This window comes from Nyctereutes procyonoides, unplaced genomic scaffold (genome assembly GCF_905146905.1).
Source record: "Nyctereutes procyonoides isolate TBG_1078 unplaced genomic scaffold, NYPRO_anot_genome, whole genome shotgun sequence".
In the NCBI taxonomy this organism is placed as follows: Eukaryota; Metazoa; Chordata; class Mammalia; order Carnivora; family Canidae; genus Nyctereutes; species Nyctereutes procyonoides.
Genome location: NW_026575052.1, coordinates 45142099 through 45165040, shown reverse-complemented (window position 1 = coordinate 45165040; position 22942 = coordinate 45142099). Strand labels below are relative to the sequence as shown.

The 22942-nt window shown below is 40.7% G+C and overlaps 1 protein-coding gene across 7 annotated transcripts in view; it reads left to right on the top strand.

Annotated features, from left to right (window-relative positions):
- The window catches only part of SH3RF2 (SH3 domain containing ring finger 2), a 132354-nt gene that overhangs the window by 55237 nt on the left and 54175 nt on the right, over nucleotides 1-22942 (top strand). For all 7 annotated transcript variants that reach the window (XM_055331223.1, XM_055331216.1, XM_055331217.1 and 4 more), the window contains 3 exons: nucleotides 4480-4749; nucleotides 7762-7857; nucleotides 14909-15232. In XM_055331223.1, the coding sequence (XP_055187198.1) occupies nucleotides 4480-4749; nucleotides 7762-7857; nucleotides 14909-15232 (690 nt within the window). The remainder of the gene's footprint in view (nucleotides 1-4479; nucleotides 4750-7761; nucleotides 7858-14908; nucleotides 15233-22942) is intronic.

The window sequence follows — 22942 nt, the reverse complement described above, 5'->3', positions numbered from 1 at the left end:
AAAGAGTTTGGTAACGACCTGGCTTTGAGACCTCCACACCCACTTTATCTGCATTTCCCCACCCACCTACACGTGTAGAGACAGAAAACAATTGTGGGTGATAAAAGCTATTACCAACAATGTAACGGGTGGTAGCTGATGTGGAACTTGAGTCATTTTCCCCTGAGAGAACAGTTGAGAACCGGATAGAATCAACCAGCTGAGTCTCTTCAGGTGCTTAGCTTTTATGTGAGGGCTCTGGAGTTCAATAATTCATGCTAATACAGCCAGCAGCAAGCAAATTGCATTCACACTCTATTCAGATTTTGATTATAAAACAGAGGCCCAAATGAGTTTTATGATGGAAAAACATACTTGATGACTTCAGCTGGATGAAAAAGAATGAGAATGAGAAGCACCAGGCCTTGAGGTCACAAGAGCCAGTCGGTCACACTGGCTGTGTGACCTTGTATGAATGGTGAACATCTCAGAACTTCTATTTCTTCACCAATACAATGGGATGATGCCACCTATTTCAGAAGATTTTTAGTTCGTATGAATGACATAATACACAGAAAGTGAAGTAGAGCTATATATAATGTGAAGCACATTTCTGTGGCTGGTCAGTACCACAATAAATGTTAATTTCCTCCCTCTCTTCAGATTCTCTCCCTCTCTCCCTGCCCCTGCTCCCATCCAACCATTTTTACAACAGGAAGGCAGTGGTTCCTATAAGTATGAATGTAGAGCTGAGATACCAAGGGAGATTGAAGAGAAAGAAGATGTTTAAAATCAATTTATGATTCCACAACACAGTTCCACAACACTTATCTGTACTGAGGGGAGATGGAGGAAAGATGAAGTTGGTCAGGCACTTAGTACTATCTCAGGGTTTCAAAGTCCACGCATCTTTGCAGAGATTTAAGCACTTTGTATGCAATTTCAGTTTTAATATGCTTGCTCAGTAGTCATTAAAATATGTGGCCACTTGCACTGGACTGTCTTCCAGAAAAGAAAGAGAAAAAGGCAGTTTAGCCATTCACAAAACCTACATCACAACTCCATTGCTCCCATTTTAGTTAGAATAACATATAAATCAGACCAGGGGCATCAAACTTGGAGCCTGGAGGAGCTTGGTAAAAATGCAGCCAAGAGATTCTGGTAAAATAGGTCAGGGTTGGGGGGTCCAGGAATCTGCATCTTGGACATCTTCCATCTTCCACCTATATCTTCCATCACGGAAGATACAGGTGATATAGGTGAACCACAGATTTTATTTTGAAAAACACTGTCTGAGTGGTTAAGAGCTTGAGCTCTTCGGAATAGGCAAACCCAATCTCAAATCTTAAACCACCACCATCTACCTTCATGAACTTGGGCCACTCCTTTAACCTTTCTGATGCCCAGTTTTCTAATAACAGGCTGTCATGAGATTAAATAAGATCTATCGTGGAGTACCTAGCACATGGAAAGGAACACTCATGAACATTAGCCATTGGTATTATTGTTATTATGCAAAGCCAAAGGGGCTTCAGTTCTTTCTCTCAATTTTTTTCAGTCTTCCTTCTTGTTCTTTCGCTTTTTACAAATCCAAATTAACAGTGCCTTAAGCAAGATGGATGTTTATTTTGCTTCCAGACAAAAGACTGGAAGTAAAGGTAGTCTAGGAATTGTCTGGCAACTCTGTAACTTCTTTCCCTCATTCAGTGTGACCTTCATCCTCAGTGTTCAAGATGGCAGCTACAACTCCAGCAATCATGTCTGCATTCCACATGGCAAATGCAAGAAAGAGAAAATCAGTCTCTCTCAGGAATGACACATCCTAAAAGTTGCTTATATATACCCCATTGGCCAAAACTAAGCTGCCCCAGGAGGCTGGAAAATGTGACCAGTGTTCCAGGTGGCCATGTACCCCAAAAATGTGATTTATATTACAATGGAAAATTGGAAGAAAGAGGGGACAACTATTGCACCTGATCTACCCAACCCTAGGAATCTAACAGATTCAGATCATTCTTCAGCAATCCTATGCTTTCGTTCTACTTCTATTTGCGTATTTCTCAGATAAGAAACTTCAAAAAGGTAGTTGGCTTGGCTTGTTGATCCTAGTCAGCTTGGCTTATTTTCTTCCTAAATTTCTCTCATACCTTTCACTTCTCATTCCCCAGTTTCATTCATTTTCTTTCTACTATCCAATTTTTTTCAAATAATCTCCACACCCAATGTGGGACTCAAGCTCATGACTGAGAGATCAAGAGTCAGATGGTCTACTGCCTGAGCTAGCCACACGCCCCTCTACTGTCCAATTTTAGTAGACGATACAATTATTTCACTGTAGAAAAGTTAGAAAACATGGCTAAGCACTTAGGGAAACCATTTTTTTAATATTAAAAAATATCACCACTTAGCAGTAACTACTCTTAAAATGCTGGCATAGCCATCCAGATAAAAATATACATATATATTTACAATGAAAGCCTAGTTTTCATTTATAATAAAAACATAACTTTTTAACCTCTTCTGTTATATTTAGTATATATTATGAGTAACTGGCAATTTTATTAATTATAGATCAGTGTATAATTTTAATGACTTAGGATTTTCCATAATTTTTCAACCAATTCCATTTATGATATCCACAACACCATGCTAAGACTCCTAGTACACATGTCTTCGCTCACTTGTCCACTCATTTCCCTAGGATGAGCTGTGTACCTGTGGTTTTCTATCTCCCTGGGCCCTCCTTACTCTATCCAGGGACCAGCAGAAAAACCCTGCTTTACCATCCCATCAGCAAGGGACTGTTCAGGGCTTGTCTCTACCCCTAAACTGCTTGCTACTCCTTTTCAAATGAACATCGCAGATTCGGAAGTTTCTCGCAGACTGAAATACTATACTGCCTGCTTACATCCCCTTATGAATAGCAAGACTACCCCCGAGAGAGAGAGGGGACTACTTCACCCCACTGCTGAGGAAAGCACAAAGTAAAATCCAAACCCAGGTGACACTGAAGGGCTAGTAAACATAAGTTAGGAGAACTTTCAGTTTGCCACACTGACTTCAAGCAAGACCAAAGTGAAACTGTTTCTGCATGTAGAAACCTGTTTCAATTAGGAAAAAAAAGATGCACTTGATTGAAACAATTATTTAGATAGACAACTAATTTAACAAATGATAGTTCTTTAGCTGAGTTTTTTTTTAAGTGATGACTGATTTCTGACTAATTCTTTGTCTCAGTGCTTCCTAATGATCCAAACACTCATGAGGTTTACACTTTGTAGAGGAGACTGAAGACAAATTATGTTACATCACTCGCATATAGCACTTTCTTTCCTATTTTTTTATATTAACTTATTTATTGATTTAAGTAATTTCTAAACCCAGTGTGGAGCTTGAACTCACAACCCCGAGATCAAGAGTTGCATGCTTCTCCAACTGAGGCAGCCCAGTGCCCCTCATATAGCACTTTGAATTTTCTGGGACTTTTCACCTCAGTTTTTTTCCCATCAACACCGAGGAATAGGTAAAACTGGTATCATTAACCTTTCCTTACAGATGATGATTATAAGAGATGTCATTTATTGAGCCCATACTATTTATCAAGCAATATGCTAAATGCAACATTATAAATATTTAGTCTTCAGGGGCACCTAGTGGCTCAGTCAGTTAAGTGTCTGCCTTCAGCTCAGGTCATGATCCCAGAGTCCCTGGATCAAGCCCTGTGTCGGGCTCCCTGCTCAGAGAGAAGTCTCCTTCTTCCTCTCCCTTTGCCCCTCTCTCTCCACTCATGCTCTCTCTCACTCCCTCACTCTATCTCTCAAATAAATAAGATCTTAAAAACATTTAGTCTTCAAGACTACCCTAATGAAGTACATATTCTATTTTTACCCCATTTTATAGATGGATACGATTTATGAAAGATTAAGTGACTTGACCATAGTCACATGAGAGGAAAGTGGTAGAGCCAGAATTCTCCCAATTAGTATGCAGGCTCCAGAGAGAGTCACTGACTCACTCAAGTTCACGTAGTTATGGAGTCAAGTCCAAAATCCTGTTCCCTACATATTGATTAAGAACAGGGACTCTGAAACTAGGAAATCCACTATTTCCCTGCTGTGTCTTCTTAGACAAGGTATTAAACCACTCTGTGCCTCAGTTGCCCTACTTAGGAAAGGGAGTAATAAGCATCCAGCCCTTAGCACATAGGAAGTACTTACTTGGGACACCTGGGTGGCTCAGCGGTTGAGCGTCTGCCTTCAGCCCAGGGCATGATCCCAGGGTCCCGGGATCAAGTCCCACATGGGGCTCACTGCATAGAGCCTGCTTCTCCCTCTGCCTATATCTCTGCCTCTCTGTCTCTCTCTGTGCTTCTCATGAATAAATAGAATCTTTAAAAAAAAAAAAAAGGAAGTGCTCAGTAATCAGCTATCAATGTTGTATCTTCTGTCCCCCTAGCATGTAAACTAAGGACATATTTCATTGGTCTGTGCCACACTGCAGGTGCCTCGAGCAAAGGCCTTATGCAACTACCGAGGGCAGAATCCTGGTGACCTGAGGTTTAATAAGGGAGATGTCATCCTTCTCCGGAGACAGCTGGATGAGAACTGGTACCAGGGGGAGATCAATGGAGTCAGTGGCATCTTCCCAGCCAGCTCCGTGGAAGTCATCAAACAACTTCCCCAGCCACCCCCACTCTGCCGGGCCCTCTACAACTTCGACCTACGAGACAAAGACAAGAGTGAGAACCAGGACTGCCTGACCTTCCTCAAGGTAAGATTCTGGGCAGCCGTGGAGGTCACCAGCAACTACATAGAGACTGTAGCAGAACCTGGACTTGTTTAATACTTGCTGATTTTTAAAATGTGTACCTATTTTACACATAAATGTTTCTATGTATATACGTGTGCATATATATGTACTGTGTGTTTGTACCATTCAAAACTAAATGGAAGTTGCCAAAGAAATCTACTAGTAAGAGTTTGATGAAAATCCTTAAACCTTTTATATTACAATTACAAAAATAAGTATTCACATCTTCACTCATTCATTCTACAGTCACTTTTGAGCACCTCTTCTTCACAGGCCCTGGGGGATGCAGCATGAACAAGTCACAGTCTCTGCCCTTAGGCAGAGTAGTAGAAGAGACAGATAAGTGGACAGAAATTTACAAATACAGTTTGACAGTGTGCTGGGCAAAATAGAGCTCTTACTTCTTTACCATGTATCTGTGAGGATATTCTTGCTGACTAAGTTCTGAGTACCTAATTCTACTCTTTGCAACATTCTATTTAATTGTAAACATTGTATTCAAAGCACTCCAGAAACACACAATAACATAATTATGCCTTTATATATAAATAACCTCTTACAAGATATTATTTTCCAAGCATATTAATTACCCTAAGATTTTTTTGCCTCTTTTATTTATCAGATAATTTCTCACCATGTGCAAGTAATAACACTTTTTTTTAAGATTTTATTTATTTATTCATGAGAGACAGAGACAGAGAGAGAGAGAGAGAGAGAGAGAGAGAGAGAGAGAGGGAGAGAGAGAGAGAGGGAGAAGCAGGCTCCATGCAGGGAGCCGGACGTGAGACTTGATCTCCAGGATCAGGCCCTGGGCTGAAGGCGGCATTAAACTGCTAAGCCACCCGGGCTGTCCAGTAACAACACTTTTACTGAAGTCTAGATTACTTTAATTCTGTGTATTCCGTATTTATTATTCCTTACACATTCGAATTCTCTCACAAAGACCAAAGTTGGGGTGATTTTCACTCTTTGCTGCTTATGCTAAGTACACCAGATACTAGAAGTAGATCTGGTATGGAAACTTAGGAAAGATCTTTTATTTTGTCAAACATTTTTATTCCACCACTCCCAGAAATGAGATTTGATTCAGATTGCCTCAAACTAGATAACCTCACTGTCCTCCATATTTTGAAATACTGAGCATTATTGTCTTGGCACCTCAGACTGAGTCCCTTATGGAGTGATGCTTAGAAGAATGGCAGTTCAAGCCCACAGATATTTATTGAACATTTACTTTGTGGCCAGGCATTAAACACTGAGCTCTGGAGACACCACTGGAGGAAGGCAGAGGCAGGAAGCATTATCTGCATTTTTATCCCTCTTTGGGAATTTGCAAAATTTGCAAAAACTCCACCTGCTCATTTGCTCATTGAGCCCATCCATGTGCCAAGCTGTCCACAGAGGAAAAAAGGACAAATCAATGTTCCTACCTTCACAAAGCTGGCAGACTAGTGAAAGGAACAGACACATTAATGAGAAATTATGACCCAGGAACCAGAAGAGAGGATTTGATCCATTCTGGAAGCTGTGGAAGGCTGAGACTACACTAGGAAATTTCATGATCTTCCTAACTCAGCAGGTCCAAATTAAACCCAAGATCTTAAATAAATAAATAAATAAATAAACCCAAATCTTCCTCCTCAAAGATGTTCTTTTCCTAGTGTTTTCTATCTCAGGTACTTGTGCAGTTTACTCACATATCCCCTTATTTATGCATGCACACATTCTTTGAGAAATATTTATTGAGTGACTACTAAATGGGAACCACTGTATTGGGTGCTGGGGACACAGAAATGAACAGAGCAGAGACCCTGAGCACATGGAGTTTATAGTCTGATGCAGTAGACAGGCATTAAAGAAATCATAACTATAAATGTGTAACTAAATTGTGATAGGGACAGAGAAAGCTAAGAAAAGGTACAGTGAAGTAATGAACTTTGATTTGGATTCATCTAAATTACTGAGAAGGATGGATATTCAGATTTGGACTGATGAATGGGTATGGAAGTAGAAAGGCATTCCTGGTATGGTATACAGTGAAAAATCAGTGTGTCCTGTATGACTTCTTATAGATGAAATATAAGGATGGGCTGAATGAATGTGTACATATACACACACTAGGAGTCAGAATAGTGGTTAGCTCTTATTGGGTGATGGGAAGGGGCACAAAGGAACCTTGTAGGTGCTGGAAATGTTCTATAGCTCTTGAACCAGTGTATGTTTTCAGCAAAGTTTTAAAAAATCAATATATATATAGTATATAGAACAGATATGTTTTATCTTCATAGAAAAGAATGTAGGGGGGAAATGTGCTAACAGGGATGTTAACAATGGCTGTATCTATATTGTGGTACAATATTTGTTTTGTTTACTGTATTTTCAAATGTTTCTACAAATCTACATATCACTTTTTATAACAAGAAAATTTTGAGTAAAAAGACACCTTACATTTGATACATTAAAAATTGAGTAGGGGTGCCTGGCTGGCTCAGTCAGTGGTGCATGCGACTCTTAATATCTGGGTTGTGAGCTCAAGCCCCATGTTGGATGTAGAGATTACTTAAAGATAAAAAAAAAATTAAAGTTGAATAGGTTCTTCAAAGTCTTCAAAATTAGAATGAAATTTATTCTGCCTTTTGCTAAGCTAAAAATCTATCTCCCTGTGGCTCCCATATTGATTTCTCCATAAAACTAATATAAACTAACACCCAGATTCTGCTGGTGATTGAAAATTAGAAACATTTCCAAATTTTCTATTGGATCCCATTGTTCCTCCAAATTATTTCTACTCCTCTTATAGTCTTGGTGACCCAAATACTGCCCTTAATGGAGGAAGATTTTATAAATAAATTATGAAAGAGTTACATTTCTTGCACCTTACACCATCTGGGATTCCACTCTGATCTCCACTGAAAGCTTTTGCCACCTGAAAACCGAGAGCAAATGCTGACCTTGAGACTTTGTCTCTTTCAGGATGATATCATCACTGTGATCAGCCGAGTAGATGAGAACTGGGCAGAAGGCAAGTTAGGGGATCAAGTAGGCATCTTCCCGATCTTGTTTGTAGAGGTACGTATTAAGTCTGCATCTGATACACGCTTACCCTGAAATACACTTGTGCCACAGGGACACCTGAGAGAAATGCCTTTTTGATAGAAGGCTTATTTCAGAAGTAACTAAAGTCTCCAAAGAAAAGATGCCAGAAGATAACACCCAGTTCTGGCAAGAGTGTGGGGAAATGGGCCTTTTTATTCTGCTGGTAGGAGTGTGAATTGTGCAATTTCTCATGCTCAAACTCAAATAAACCCATATCAATAACATTAAAAACCTATATCTCTTTTGATTCAGCAATTCCACATCCAAGAGTTTATTGTAAAGAAATATTTGAACAAGTATGCAAAGATATATGTACAAGGTGTTCGCCATAGCATTGTGTGTAATGGTGAAAAACAAGAAATAATCTAAATATCCAATAAGGATTTCATTTTTAAAAATTATGGTGATGAAAAAATATATACCCATTAGAATAATTCTAAAGAAGAATATAAATATCACTGAGTATTTGGTAATTATGGAAAGAGGTTTATGATTTGTTGCTAAGTAAATAAAATTTGATGTGTATAGAGTTCTGGATTTAGAAGGTCAGAAAGTCATGAAGATCTGTTTCACAACAATATGAATATACTCAACACTACTGCATCCTATATTTTAAAATGGCTACTAGGGTAAATTCTTGTCATATGTTTTTTACCATGATAAATAATTGGAACTGTATGAAACTAGCTTTATACATATGTGTGTATATATATAAATGGATAGAGGACTGGAAGGGCATATGCAAAAATATTAACAGTGGTGATCACCAGATAATGAAAATCTAGATATTTTCATTGTCTTCTGCCAACTTATATATATTTTTTAAAGATTTTATTTGTTTATTCATGTGAGACAGAGAGAGAGAGAGGCAGAGACATAGGCAGAGAGAAAAGCAGGCTCCATGCAGGGAGCCCGACGTGGGACTCGATCCCGGGACTCCAGGATCAGACCCTGGGCTGAAGGCGGAGCTAAACCGCTGAGCCACCCGGACTGCCCCTGCCAACTTATATTTTATAAAGCTTCTGAAATGAGCATATATTCCTTCTGGGTTTTTTTAAAGCTACTTTAAAAAGAAAACAAAGGAAGAGCACATGCTAGACTATATCTACTTATTTCTCAAGTATAATAATACTATAACCTGGAGTTCCTAACCTCTCTATCCTTGAGCTTCACCTTAGCTTGAGGCAGATCTTTACAAATTTAAAAGAGAGTTTCCATTGTTTAACTGCATCAATTGGATGCTTACCAAGCATAAAGCATTAAAAGTGAGAAGTGGGGCGCTATGAGAATAGTAAAAGGCATGCTTTCCACCATCTAGGAAGGTAGGGTGAAAACAGAGACATAGTTGGAGAAAAAGAGACCAATTCTCTCATTCTTAAGAGCCAAAACAGGTTCTGAAGCAAATGGTATGCCCAGAACACTATCCAGCCTGCAAGATTCTCTATAGCTCTTCCAACTCAATCAATGTTGAAAGACTGGAAATTGGAAGGGAAGAGGATGGGTCCCAAGAAGCTGGTCTTCTAACAGTGTCTAGTAAACAATATTCTCATTACCAGTGCTTTTTCTCTTCCTGAGGCCCCTTTGAGGCACACACACCCGATCCTCTCCACCTGTTCAAATCTCACTCAGGTTACAAGGCTCAACTAGAAACCTGCTTCCTCCATAAAATGTCACCACTAGTTGACCACTCAGTTGTCTCTGTCTTCTCTTAAACACCTGATGGCTTAGACTGCTAGGTCTAAGCCAACACTAAGCAGGTGTTGCTTAGACTGCATAGGCTACTAACACAGAGGTACTCTGTTAAAAAAAAAATTTACCTTAACAAGTGAATAAGGAGAAAAAATTTAGAAAACAAACCCATTCCGTGTGACCCCTGTCCTATATATATGTATATTCAATCATTCAACTCATTTTACATTGAGTACCTGCTATGTCAGGTCCTAGGCTAAAGTCTAAAGATACAGACAGAGATCCCTGGGTGGCTCAGTGGTTGAGCTCCTGCCTTCGGCTCTGGGTGTGATCCTGACATCCCAGGATCGAGTCCCACATCGGGCTTCCCGCTTAGAGCCTGCTTCTCCTCCTGCCTATGTCTCTGCCTCTCTGTGTGTCTCTCATGAATAAATAAATAAAATATTTTAAAAAAATAATATAAAGATACAGACAGATATAGGTCCCTACTTTCAGGGATTGTAAAGTCAGACATTAACCAAGTAATTCAAATTGTAATGAATGATACAAAGAGTGAAGGAGAGGGAACTAAATAGGAGAAGGAAAGAATAATGTGCAACTTTTGTGGGAAGGGGGTCAGCAAATGCTTTTTAAGCCAAGATCAGACAGATGATTAGAAACTATGTAGGTGAGCATGGAGGGTAGCATGTTTGAGGGAATAGAGGTAATATGCGCAAAAATCTTGCAGGATGAGGAAGTGTAGTATACCCAAGGACCAAAAGAATACTAGAACTGGAGCAAAGAGAGTAAGAGAATGACATGACACAGCCAGACAAGTAAGTGGGAGACAGATCACAGAGGGCTTTATATGTCATCCTGTATTAGTCAACATAAGCTAGGTTATGCTATGGTAATAAACAGCCCCAAACTGTCAATGGCTTGACAAAGATAAACTTATTTCTCACCCACATTACATGTTTGGCACAGAACAGTGAGAGGCTCTGCTCACATAGTCACTCCAGAACACTCACTGAGGCTGGGCCATCATCTTGTAGTTGCCATCTGAAACACATGGACTGCCCTAGTTTTCATGGCAGGGGAGGGGTAAGGAAGACTGAGTTACAACCCAGTGAATGGCCTCAGATCAGAAGTGACACTTGTCACTCCACTCATTGCCCACTGGCCCGAACCATGCCCCTAGCCTCACCTGTCTTCAAGGCAGCCGAGAAGTACAAGGAGGTACAAGGACTATCTAGTAGATATTGTGGTCTTTGCCATATCATAAAAGATTTGGATTTGATCCGGAAGTCAGTAGACACCATCAAAAGATTTTAAGGGACACAGTAACTCTGCATCAGACCTGGGTTTATTAGACTGTTTTTCTGGCTACAGTGGGAAGAATAATTTGAAGAGGAGAGAGAAAAAGCAGAAGGACCACTTAGGAGGCCAGTGTATGCAGTCTCAGTTACAAGATGACTGTAGCTTGGACCAGGAGATTGGAAATAAGTGAATAGATTCAACACCATTTAGGAGGTAGATCCACAGGACTTGGAGGTTGACAGAAGTGAGGAGAGGGTAGGGGGAGTGGTCAAGAATGCATGCCTCACTTTGTGCTTTATGTGCCTGGGTTAGTGGTGGAAGCATTTGCTGGGTCAAGCAACATTTGCTAGAGAGGAACAATTACAGTGATGGGGAGACAGTGGTTAAGTCTCCAAGGACAGAGACCAGCTCCAGCTAATATCTAGCTGGATACATAGGAGGGGGTTCAGTTTTTGCATTTCAGAGCTTACACAGTCCCCTGCATTATTTCAAGAAACTTCTCCATAGCTCCTGGGGGGAGAAAGCATCATTGATTTTATTACCCATCTTTGGTACTCTTTTTTCCAAAATTTCTACATTTAATGATTATTCATTTGGACACTCTCCCCACCACTTCACCTCTAAAATTAGTGATTACAAGAACCCTCCAGATTATCATCAAACTAGCCATTGCTTCATTTGTTCTCCTAATTGCTAGGAGGGGAAAAAGATAATCAAGTGGTTGCTCTAATCTGGGAACCTGATTTTCAAAAATTACTTGAAATCTAAATTGAGCTTTTTAAAGCAGTACTTAAATTTTGACTCCAGTCATTTCATTAAGACTAGCACTTGCTGAGAACTCTTTAAATAAGTTTTGAATTACCAGTGCCATGTAAAGCAATTGGAAAGAAGGAAAGGTTTCTTGTAAGAATGACGTGGCTTGGTTTCTTGGGTTTTGTGTGTGTGTGTGTGGTTTGGGAGTTTTGGGGTTTTTGGTTGTGGGTTTTGTTTTGTTTTGTTTTGTTTTTTTCACAAACAGGATTTTTCTTATTAATGTATCACTTGATTTATTGAATAGCACCTGGATAAAAAGGTGGTAAAACAAATGCTGAGCTTACACCCATTCCTGTCAAGACTTCTCCAGTGAGGCCTGCCTGGGTTATGTGAACCTTGCTCAGCCCAGTGAACCTCAAGGATATCATTTCAAATGAGTGGATGCAAATTTAAGAGGTCTGCAATCCTCCCCCAACTGAGCTATTAATCATGTTGGCAGAGCACAGGGCAGACCAAGAGTCACACAGAGCCCTTTGTCAATGTTGCTGATGAAAACACTGAAAGTATTGCTCACCTGGGGACAGAACAATTAGGTAGAGGCAAAAAAAAAAAAAAATCAACTTCTTTCATTGTAACTGTGAACAATCATAAAGAACTTTACTCATTCAACTCAAAGAATATATATTGTCCTCTTACCAGGTGAACAATGGAGGGATAGGTGCTCTGGGGAATGTGAGGCATTGTCCCTAGTCCAGATTGCCGTCAGAGCTTGCCTAGACAACTTCTGTAACTTCCTAACTGGTCTCCCTACTTCTGGGCTGGTACTTCTTTTTTTTTTTTTTTTTAGATTTATTTATTTATTCATTCATTCATTCATTCATTCATGAGAGAGAGAGAGGCAGAGACATAGGCAGAGGGAGAAGCAGGCTCCCCACGAGGAGCCTGATGCAGGATTCCATCCTGGGTTGGGGGTCATGACCTGAACCTAAGGCAGATGCTCAACCACTGAGCCACCCAGGCGTCTCCGGGCTGGTACTTCTGCATGACAGCCAGAATGAGCTTTTAGGTATTTATTTGTGTACAGTAAAATTTACTCTTTTTGGTGTCCACTTCTATACATTTTGGTAAGTGCATACAGTATAACCACACCACCATCAAGATAATAGAAAAGTTCCAAAAGTTCCAACTTTTCCAATAGAAAAGTCCTGCCAAAAATACAACAGCATGCTGACTCTATCATCAGCCCCTGCCCTGCCTCCCAACCACTGGCAACCACTGATCTGGTTTCTGCTCCTATAATTTTCCTTTTCCAGAATGTCTTATCAGTAGATTCATACAAAATGTAGCCTTTAAATCTGGCTTCTTTCACTTAGCACAAAGCATTTGAGATTCATCCATGTTGTTGGGTGTATGACCAGCTTGTCCCTTTTTATTGATGAGCCATATTCCACTGTATGCATGTGCCAGAGTTTGTCCACACACCAGCTGAAAGACAACACAGTCATTTCCACTTGTTAGCTTCTATGAGTAAACTACTATAAACATCTGCATACCGATTTTTGAGTGGGCATAAGTTTTCATATCTCTTCAGTAATTACGTAGGAGTGGGACGGCTGGGTCAGATGCTAAGTATGGGTTTAATTTTGTAAGAAACTGCCAAACTGTAGCATGAGCTTTTAAAAGCATAAATCAGATCATGTCACTTGTCTACCTAATCCTGCCAAAGGCTTCCTATTACACCTAGAAAAAACTTGAGCCTCCCAGGACCTTAATGACCCAGCCCCTGCCTATCTCTGTGGTCTCTTTACCACCTGCCCCTCACTCTCTCTGTTTCAGCATCTGTTTCTTTCTTGACTTTTTCTCAAACTGTTTTTTCTCCTCCTCAAGGTCTTTCCACTAGGTTATGATCCCTCTGTCTGGAATATTCTTAGCCCTGTCTTCACATGGCTGACTCCTGCTTGTCATCTGTGTCTTGCTTAAATGCCATCTTCTCAGTGGGATCTCCTTGACCCCTCCCCCAAAGTATGCGTCTCCCCCTGCTGCTATCACATCAAAGCACTCATTTCTATCTGATATTTTCTTGTTTTGTTGTCTATTTACTGGTGGTGCCATTTTTAAATCACCCCTTCTGGGCCACAGCTCTCTCATCTTTAAAGAAGACATAATAATGCTACTTCCCCTTCTTGATTTTCTTGTTCACTATACCACAAGCTTCTTAAGGTAAGAACTTCCTCCTCTTTAAGATTTTCTACATTGGCTATTTTAATCATCTGCACATTGTCATAAAAAGTTCTTAAATGGGCAAATTCCCTTTTACCTCTATCGTTGCATCTCTACATTAGAATGAGATATGTGGCTTTAGGGGGCAACTTTGTCAGCATATTTCAGCCTTCTGAAGGAATTGAACTCAAACTATAGCACAGTTGGTGGTTGTGCTAAAGCTAGAACTAGATTGCAAGAGCTGGTTTTTACATTTTTCAGAAATTCTGCTAGCTAGTTGTAAACCACTAGTAGATATTTATATCATAGAAATTAGTAAACTCTACAAAACAAGGCTTGCTCTTTCTTTTCTATTCTTTTTCTTTTCCTCCCCTTTTATTATTTTCCTGATTAACGAGTATATCACAGATTAAGAGATATAGAACAAGAAATAATGGTGGGGAGATGAAAGTGTTTAAAGGAAGTAGTAAAAGATGGTCTTAACATAAAGATTCAAAGTTCCAAATGGATTCACATTCTAGCACAGATGATTATCAAATGTATAAACCAGAGCAGCTTCATGTACACATGATTCCACAAATACTCACTGAGCACCCACTGTGGGATAGGGCAGAGATGGACCTGTGTGAGCTCTCTGCCCCCGGGTGGCCACCAGTCCACTGGAAGGAAGGAAGGGAAATGAACAGTGTGGTGTGTAAAGTGCCACAGTGGGCGAACACAGGGGCTGCAGCCCACCCAGTGGCATTCAGGCATGGCTAGAGGAGGAAAAGGGTGGGGGAGTGCCCAGGAAAAGTGGATGAAGGAAAAATGCTCCCAATCAGGGAAGAGTATCATAGTTTATTTTAACCCCTGCTGACCTCAGTAAAGAATAAGAGCAGTACCTACTTTGCAAGAAAGTTGTCAGAGTGTATTGATACAGTGAAGTAACTGGGAAGTATTGGTAAAAGATGGAAGTTGACCAAAGATGACAGTAACATCTGAACTGGCTTCAGACCAGCCTGAGTAGGACTTCGCTGCTCACACTAAGGGAGACTGACTTCTCATGGATCTTCTGTGTTTTCAGCCAAACCTCACTGCAAGACACCTCCTAGAGAAGAACAAAGGCCGGCAGTCAGCCCGCACAAAAACCCTGTCCCTGGTGCCCTCATCCTCCCGAGGCAAAGCAAACAACACGCCCACCCTCCGCAGGGGCCCTGGATCCAGGAGGAAGGGACCTGGACAGTTCTCCATCACAACAGCCTTGAACACTCTCAACAGAATGGTTCATTCTCCCTCTGGGCGCCATATGGTAGAGATCAGCACTCCGGTGCTCATCAGCTCCAGCAACCCTTCTGTGATTACCCAGCACATGGAGAAAACAGATGTTCCTCCCAGCTCTGTGGGACAGGTAGGAAACAAACCCTTGGGATAAGGCACCTTGGGATTAGGCAGGTGACACACACCATGTCACAAGCAACAGTGGATATTGAGTACCTGCTGAGCAGCCATAATGCATTAATAGTGTATATTCTGTGTCAGAACTATAGACACATGATCTCATGTTGTCCTTGAAACAGCCTCTTGAGTTAGGTGGTGTTACTGTTACTCCCATTTTACAGGTAAGAAAACTGAGGCTAAGAGGAGTCACTGGGGATCCTCACAGATATTTTGCTTTCCCATGCTAAAAGCCATGACGTGATTCCTGTCTCTTAAAGTACTTCCCTCCAAATAATGGCATCCATTTTCCAGAGAAGGTTTTGGCACCACGATTAGAAATTCACTGTTCTATCCTATGGCGATATCTTAGGCATCACGTGGAAAGGAAGGAAAAGAGAAATATGGGTTAAATGTGGGTTACTAGGTGTTTTCAGAACTGGCTACAATAATCTGCAGGGCCCAGTGAAAAGTGAAAATGCAGGTCCCTTGCTCAGAAATGGTTAAGAATTTCTATACAGCAACAGCAGAGCATTAAACCAAGGGAAGAGCCCTTCTAAACACAGAGCCCCCGTGACTGCATATGTCACACACCTATGAAGCCAACCCTGCGTGTTTTTATATGTATTATTTGGTAAGATAATACATGTAAAGTGCTTAGCACAATGCCTGGCACATACTAAACATCCAATAAGCACTAGCTCTTAGTATTATTATTATTAAGCCAGAACACTGAATTGCCAACTGAAGGGAGATAAAGCAAGCGGCGATTGTGGCAATCCAGAAGCAGAAGTACTTCTAACAGCATGTGGCTATTTAGGTTGAAGGGTACTTTGAAAGATGAAGGACTGGAGGTATGAGGCAAAGTAATTAAGAATAACTGCGTATTGGGGATTCTGCTGAAAACACTCTTTAGAACCATGCAGGTGGCAACTTGAAAGGACAAACTTCAGCTTGCACTGATGTATTTTTTTGAAGCTGTAAATCTTGTTTTAAAACATGAATCTCTACCTTGGGATTAAAGGACTTAATTGGACTCTAATCCCTTTTTAACAAGACAAGGAGGAGGAGAAAGTCAAGGGCTTCTCAAAGACCTGTGTGCTGGTCTAAAATGAAAACAATCACCATCTACGACATTTTATATCTTGCACCACTGTCTGGATCTCTAAGAGGCTGGCAGCTCGTGTACTTCAGCCCACCATCTGCACTACATACACGAACGCGGGCACATGCACACACACACACACACACACACAAATACATTTTTCCCTCCACATCCTCCCTCCTTACATAAAGACCCATAAAGTTCTCTTCCTACACACACATTCCAAATGCTTTTTTACAAGTACGTACACGCTTTGTACCCAAAGTTCTCCCTCCAACACACACACACACACACACACACACACACACACAATATACACCCTCTAAAATGAGGGGCCTAGTGACTCAAAATTAAGCCAAAGACTAACTGAATTTTTCTGAAGCCATTTGTTATATATAGAGATAGATATGTAAAGTACAGCCCACACTCAGTAGTTATAAGCAAACTCACTCAGCTGTAAGTTAGTTTCCCCAGAGATTTAGCCAAGAGTCCCTTTTCATGTGCCTTTTTAATTCTTCTTTCCAGTCATTTACCTCATCCACAGAAAGGCTGAACCAAAGTGGGGAATCCTAGTAGGATTTAAAATAAATAGTATCCCCCAAAGAAAGTTTTAATAAAAAAAAAATAAAATAGTGTTACTTACTAGTTTTCACAGATGGTGAGAATTCTGAAGTATGACATTTGCATATCTTATTCCCAGGAAACCTATGCACAATACTAATAGCCTTTCTCAATTCAGATGGCAGTGGATTATAAGTATTTCTACATGTTTGCCCAGATATTGTCAAAAACACTCTTAAAATGCTTCACTTATAAGCTACATCTAAAGATGGGTAAAAAATTGAGCAAATGATAAGTTCTTTTGCTTCCTTTTTTCTCTAACATCTGGAGAGCTGAGTTTGGGTCTAGTTTTTGAAGCTGCCTTTACCTTCCCCATCGCACCACCCTAGTTCCTAGAAGGCACCCCATAAATCAAGGAATCAAGACTTCTGACTTAAACATCTGGGAAGATGGTGGTGACAAATACTCAGACAGGAAAGACTGGAAGAGGAATAGTTTCCCGTAGAAAGCTCACAGGTCAGTGTAACTCTTTGAACCAATAAACATCTTTTGGGTGCTTACAATATACTAGCAACCATAGTGAGTATTGGGGATTCAACTACCAAAACAAGAACAGCAATAATAATCCTGAACACTTACTGAGACTAGTATGATTGATGGATAGAGAAATAGACAGATAGATAGGATAATATCCTCTGATAGCAAAGTCTTTATTTGCTGCTGGTCTCCTAAGTCCCACCCTCTATCCTAAAAGATAGTAAGACTCTTTGTAGAGGAGGTATTATCACCACTTTACAGCAAGGTAATTAAAGTCTCACCAAAAATAGTATGGTCATAGTTCATGTAAATAGTAAACAGTGAGAGTCTGGATTAACCCTAGAACTGTCTGATAGTAGAACATACACTTTTGTCACTGCACTATGTCTTCAACAGAGGCCTCATCAGGCAACACTGTTATGATGTCAATGTGGTTCATCTTGGGTGTCTATAGCCTCCCTTCTCTCAGATGCTTCACCAGACTCCTATTAGACTTCCAGGCCCTACAGCATTGTTTTCCCCACCCACTCCATTCCTCAACAAACAATTGCCCTAAGTCTTTTACGCTGAAAGATTGTCATTTGCTATCATGCTTTGTTCCTTTATGAAGTATCAGCTGTGTCCAACCATTACATACGCTGCCGAAGACACTGTGAGTAAGCTCTTACTATCAAGGAACTCCCAATCTAGCAAGGACACAAAAAATGAATGACTAACTTTAGTGGAGTTAGGACTTCTAACATGAGATGAGGCCCTGCTGACACCCACACTAGCTTTAGCAGTACAAAGACTCAGAATTTAACAACACAGAGCTATAGACTGAGAATGCTGTTCCCTTTCCGATTTTCCCCAACCCCCTTGATGATACTAAGAAGGTCCCAGTTTGGTGCTGACTCTTGCTAATAATCCGCCTCTGGAAAGAAGAAAGAGCAGGGCCTGAGGGTCAGGGCTTGAGGCAAGCTGTTGCCCATCTCTGAACTGAATAACACTGAACATTTTTTCATGTCGTCTGATGGGTTATCTTCCATATATGGTAAGTAATACAGTTTTATGTTCACATAAGTATATGAAAAGAGAGGCCAAAGCAAGGAATTTTGTTTTCCTGTTGTTGGTGTTGTGTCTTCCCACCTGTGGGAAACCACCTGACACATTTGGCAACAATGTCAGGAAATGACCTCAAGGATAAACTTTGCACTAAATACAACTGTACTTAGAAAACAATTCAGGATTAGACCCGAGGAGGCTGAGGAGGCTCCCTGGGAAACGGTGGTGGAGGAGGATAAGTAGGAGGATTGGAACCCATGGAGTTGGCCTTCAGGCTTCAGAGTCCTGAAGATGATCCCTAGGTCTGCATTGAGAAGGGATGCCTTAAAAGGAGAAAATCAACAGCATGGGACACAAGTTAGAATGAAGTCCTTCAGCAGTGGAAGTCACAAGTGCCCACTCTAGAGATTCTAAAATTCACTTATTCATGACACAGAGCCTACTTGTCCCATTTCTCCCACACTCACAGAACAATGAAGCGTTCTTCTTTTCTCTAACAGCAGGCTTCCTAAGAGGTTCTGGTCCCTCAGTATACCCCTGACTTCCTCCTCTCTCACACACCCCACCACCAGTCCCCCTTCCTGCAGCCTGCCCTTCCTCCTGTATCACAGATCCAGGTTAGTGGGATTGCTGGACACCTAGAAAAAAGCCTGTCACCATTCCAGAGATTTCTTTCCTTCATCTCTTACATTCAGTTAGTCAGCAAGCTCATTTTGCCGCCTAGTTATATAGCTTCTGTCCATTCCATCTCAATGCCTTAGTTTGGGTCCTCATCTTTTGCCTAGACCATTGCTTCAGCCTCCTTCCTTTTCTCCCAGAGCTCAGGCTCAATCACCACCCTCACCCTGTCTGCCCCTTCACTCCCACCCATTCTTCTAATCATGGCCTCTATCACAATTTCTTGAAAACCCAGATCCATTCAGCTGCTTCTCTTGCCCAGACTGGTTGCCTGCAGTCCACAGAAGAAGTCATACCTGCTGTTTAATGAGCAGCCACTAAAAGCCAGAAACCATAACGACCATTTGCAAACCTACATACTATCCTCACAACTGTTAAGAGTACGCGCTGCTATGCTCATTTTACCAAACAGGAAAACTTGGGGACAGAAAGATAGGCAACTTGCCCAAGGTCTCAAAGTGAGAAACAGACCCAGGATTTGAGGGGAGACCTGTGCTCTCTCCCCTAAATAAATGAAGGCATTCTAGGCCCTCCATGATCTGGCTATAGTCCCCCTCCCAGCACTCCCAGACCCTCCATATGAACGGCACGCGCACACACACACACACACACACACAAATATATGCATGTGTGTGCACATATACACACAAGAGTGTGCACACACACAAAAATTGCAGTGATCTCCCTGACCTTATTAAGCACAGTATGTATACACTAGGCCACTCTGCTGTGGGTCCTTGTGCCTGGCATAGTATCAGTGTTATTGTGGGCGATGAACAAATGTTTGTTGAATAAATTAAAGGCTGTTTCTCCTGGAATTTATTTTTGGTGCATTCACCTGTCACAATCCTATCCACACCCCAGAGGCCTGTATGCATACCATTTCTTCAAGGAACTTCTTGCTGGTTCTCCCTGGCAGAATTAGTATCTCCCGCTGTGTTCACAGCATATTGTTTATACATTCTTCTTTGCACTATCCATACTGCGCGCCTATCTTTCACCATGCTCATTGAGACTGGATACTTAAGGGCAGGGATGGTGTTTTGTTCATTTATGTTACTGTTGACTTCCCAAAAACCCCAGTAAAGGTTTCTAATAACATAATTTGCCTCGAGAATTAAAAACAGAGTCAAAGACCTCTGACTTTTAAAAATAATTACCAAACCTGATCCCTTCTTCTGTTTACCCAGAAAACAAGAGATAAGAAGGCAGGTCCCTAAGTCAGGGTAGGAATGTGATTAGCTCCTGCATGCCTCCTCTGCCCCCACCCCCCCCGCAACCCCCCACCCCCGGGATAATAATGACAACTCCAAGCATCTTTCCTGGGCTCATGGGAAGATGAGCTGTCACGGACCTTGGGGAATTCTGAAGTCTTGTAAGTCTTTCCTTTCAATCCTATATTTGAAACACTTTGAATAAAGTAACTTTTGGGAGCTTGAACTACCAGTCCAGATCCTCTCCCTTTCTCTCTTTCATGGGAGTTTCTCAGCCCGACTGCCATGAGAGATGGCAATATTTAGATAATTTCTTTCCTTTGGACAGTCTCAGTGCTAGTTTATGCTTAGGATTCTAGCTAACTCTCCTTTTCTAAGGTAATTTACAGAAATAGATTCAGCCTATTCTTATAGTCTTATGTTAATACCGCCTAAGATAAAATTTTCTATCTTTCCACTTTTCACTCAATAAATCCCTATTCATAAATGAAGCTATCAGAGCACTCTTGAACTGGCTGGGGTGGTCCCAAACAGTTGTGGCTAGAAAAATAGAAAGCCACCATTGAGTGGATACATATCTGCTCAAACTGTTTTGTTCCATGTCATCTTACCTGCCCCAAAGTATCTTCTGTGGAGCCTAATAGGTGCTTGAAATTTGTTTGGTAAGTTTTCAAGAGTATACCCCTGGCCAGAAACAGCCCCTTGAACTGTTCTCATAAATTATCAGTAATACCTGAACAGGAGTTCCCTGATGGACATCCAACAGTAAGAAAAGACAAAAGGTAGAACCACAGGGCCTCCACTGCTCTCTGCTCAGCCAGTTCCCCCCGGGGAAAAAAACTATCACGAGCCACCTAGAGAAGCAGTGTTTTGTCCAGGAGAAACCCCTCTGGTCTTGGACCCAGCCACCTCTTCCTCATCTCAGTGAGGAAACTTAGGGTGAGTCAGTAGCCACTCTGAGCCTTAGGATTCCATCAGAACAGGAGTAACCTCTACCTCAAAAGATTGTTGGGAAATCAGAGCAGGCAAAGTGGCTATAAAGTGCTTGGCTAGCACTTTGATTATTGTTGTTGTTATTAAATATTTTAGCAGTCAAAATTTCATAGACATCAGTTGCTAGATTTCTCTTCAATCACTATGTTGTACATGTTTTTGAACTTTTTATAATGGAAAATTTTAAACATATGCAAAAGAAGAAAGAAGAGTATAATGGACCCTCATGTACACAACACCAAGTCTCAACAATTATACACTCATGGGCCAGTCTGACTTCAGTTAGAGCCCCAGCCCTGAACCTGCTCCCCAACTGGGTTCTTTGGAAGCAAACCTCAAGCATCCTATCATTCCATCCACACGTATCTCAATACCTCTTTACCAGTTTTAGTATTTTTTTTCTAAGAGTTGAACATCACCATAATACCATTCTCACACATTAGAAAATCGGCAGCAATTTCTTTTTTTAATTTAAATTCAATTAATTAACATATAGTGTATTATTAGTTTTGGAGGTAGAGTTCAGTGATTCATCAGTCTTATGTAATACTCAGTGCTCATTACATCAGTGTGGGCGGTGATTTCTTAAAAACATTAGTCAGCCAGTGTTCAAATGTCCATATTAGCCTTCTAAATATTTTTTTTACAGTTGATTTGTTTAAATGGCATCTAGATGATGGATTGGAAACATTTTGCATTGGGTTGATATGTCTCTTAGATTTCTTTTATTCCACAAACTCCTCTTTCCTTGTTTAGTCCTTAGCCATGCATAGGTAGCCTGGCTACCTAGAAGCCAGGTAGTTTGTCTTGTTGGATTTTTGCATTCTGAGTATTGCCAATTGCATATTTGCAGCATTGTTTAACACATTCCTCTCTATTCTGTGCTTTCTGTGCACTGGTATTTAGGTCTGCAGGCTTAATCAGCTTCAGGCTTGACTTTCCAAGAATACCTCATAGATAATGCTAAGTACTTTTTTTTCGTTTTTGTTTTGTTTGTTTAAGTGCACAATTCATTGGCTTTTAATATATTTATAGCATTGTACATCTGTTCCCATATTTAAAATATTTCCTTATTCCAAAAAGGAAGCCCACACCTCTTAGCCATCACCCCTAAATCCCCCATTTCCCTCCACCCCCCAGCTCAGCCAACTCCCATTTACTTTCTGTATCTATATACTTGCCTATTATACTCATATAAGCAGAATCACAGAGTATTTGGTCCTTGGGGGCTTGGTTCTTTCACTTAGCATTGTGTTTCAAAGTTCATCCATGGTAACAGGTGTCAGTACTTCTTTTTTCATAGTTGATAATATTCCATTGTGTAGAATATTATCTGGATATACCACATTTTGTTCATCCAACTATCAGTTGATGGACATCTGGGTTTTTTTCTTTGACTTTTTAGTATTATAAATAATCCTGCTGTGAACATTTGTGTACAGGTTTTTGTGTGGGCAAGTGTTTTCACATGGTTATATAACTAGGAATGGAATTGCTAGATCATATGGTAACTTTATGTCTAGCTGAGGAACTGCCAACTATTTTCCCAAGT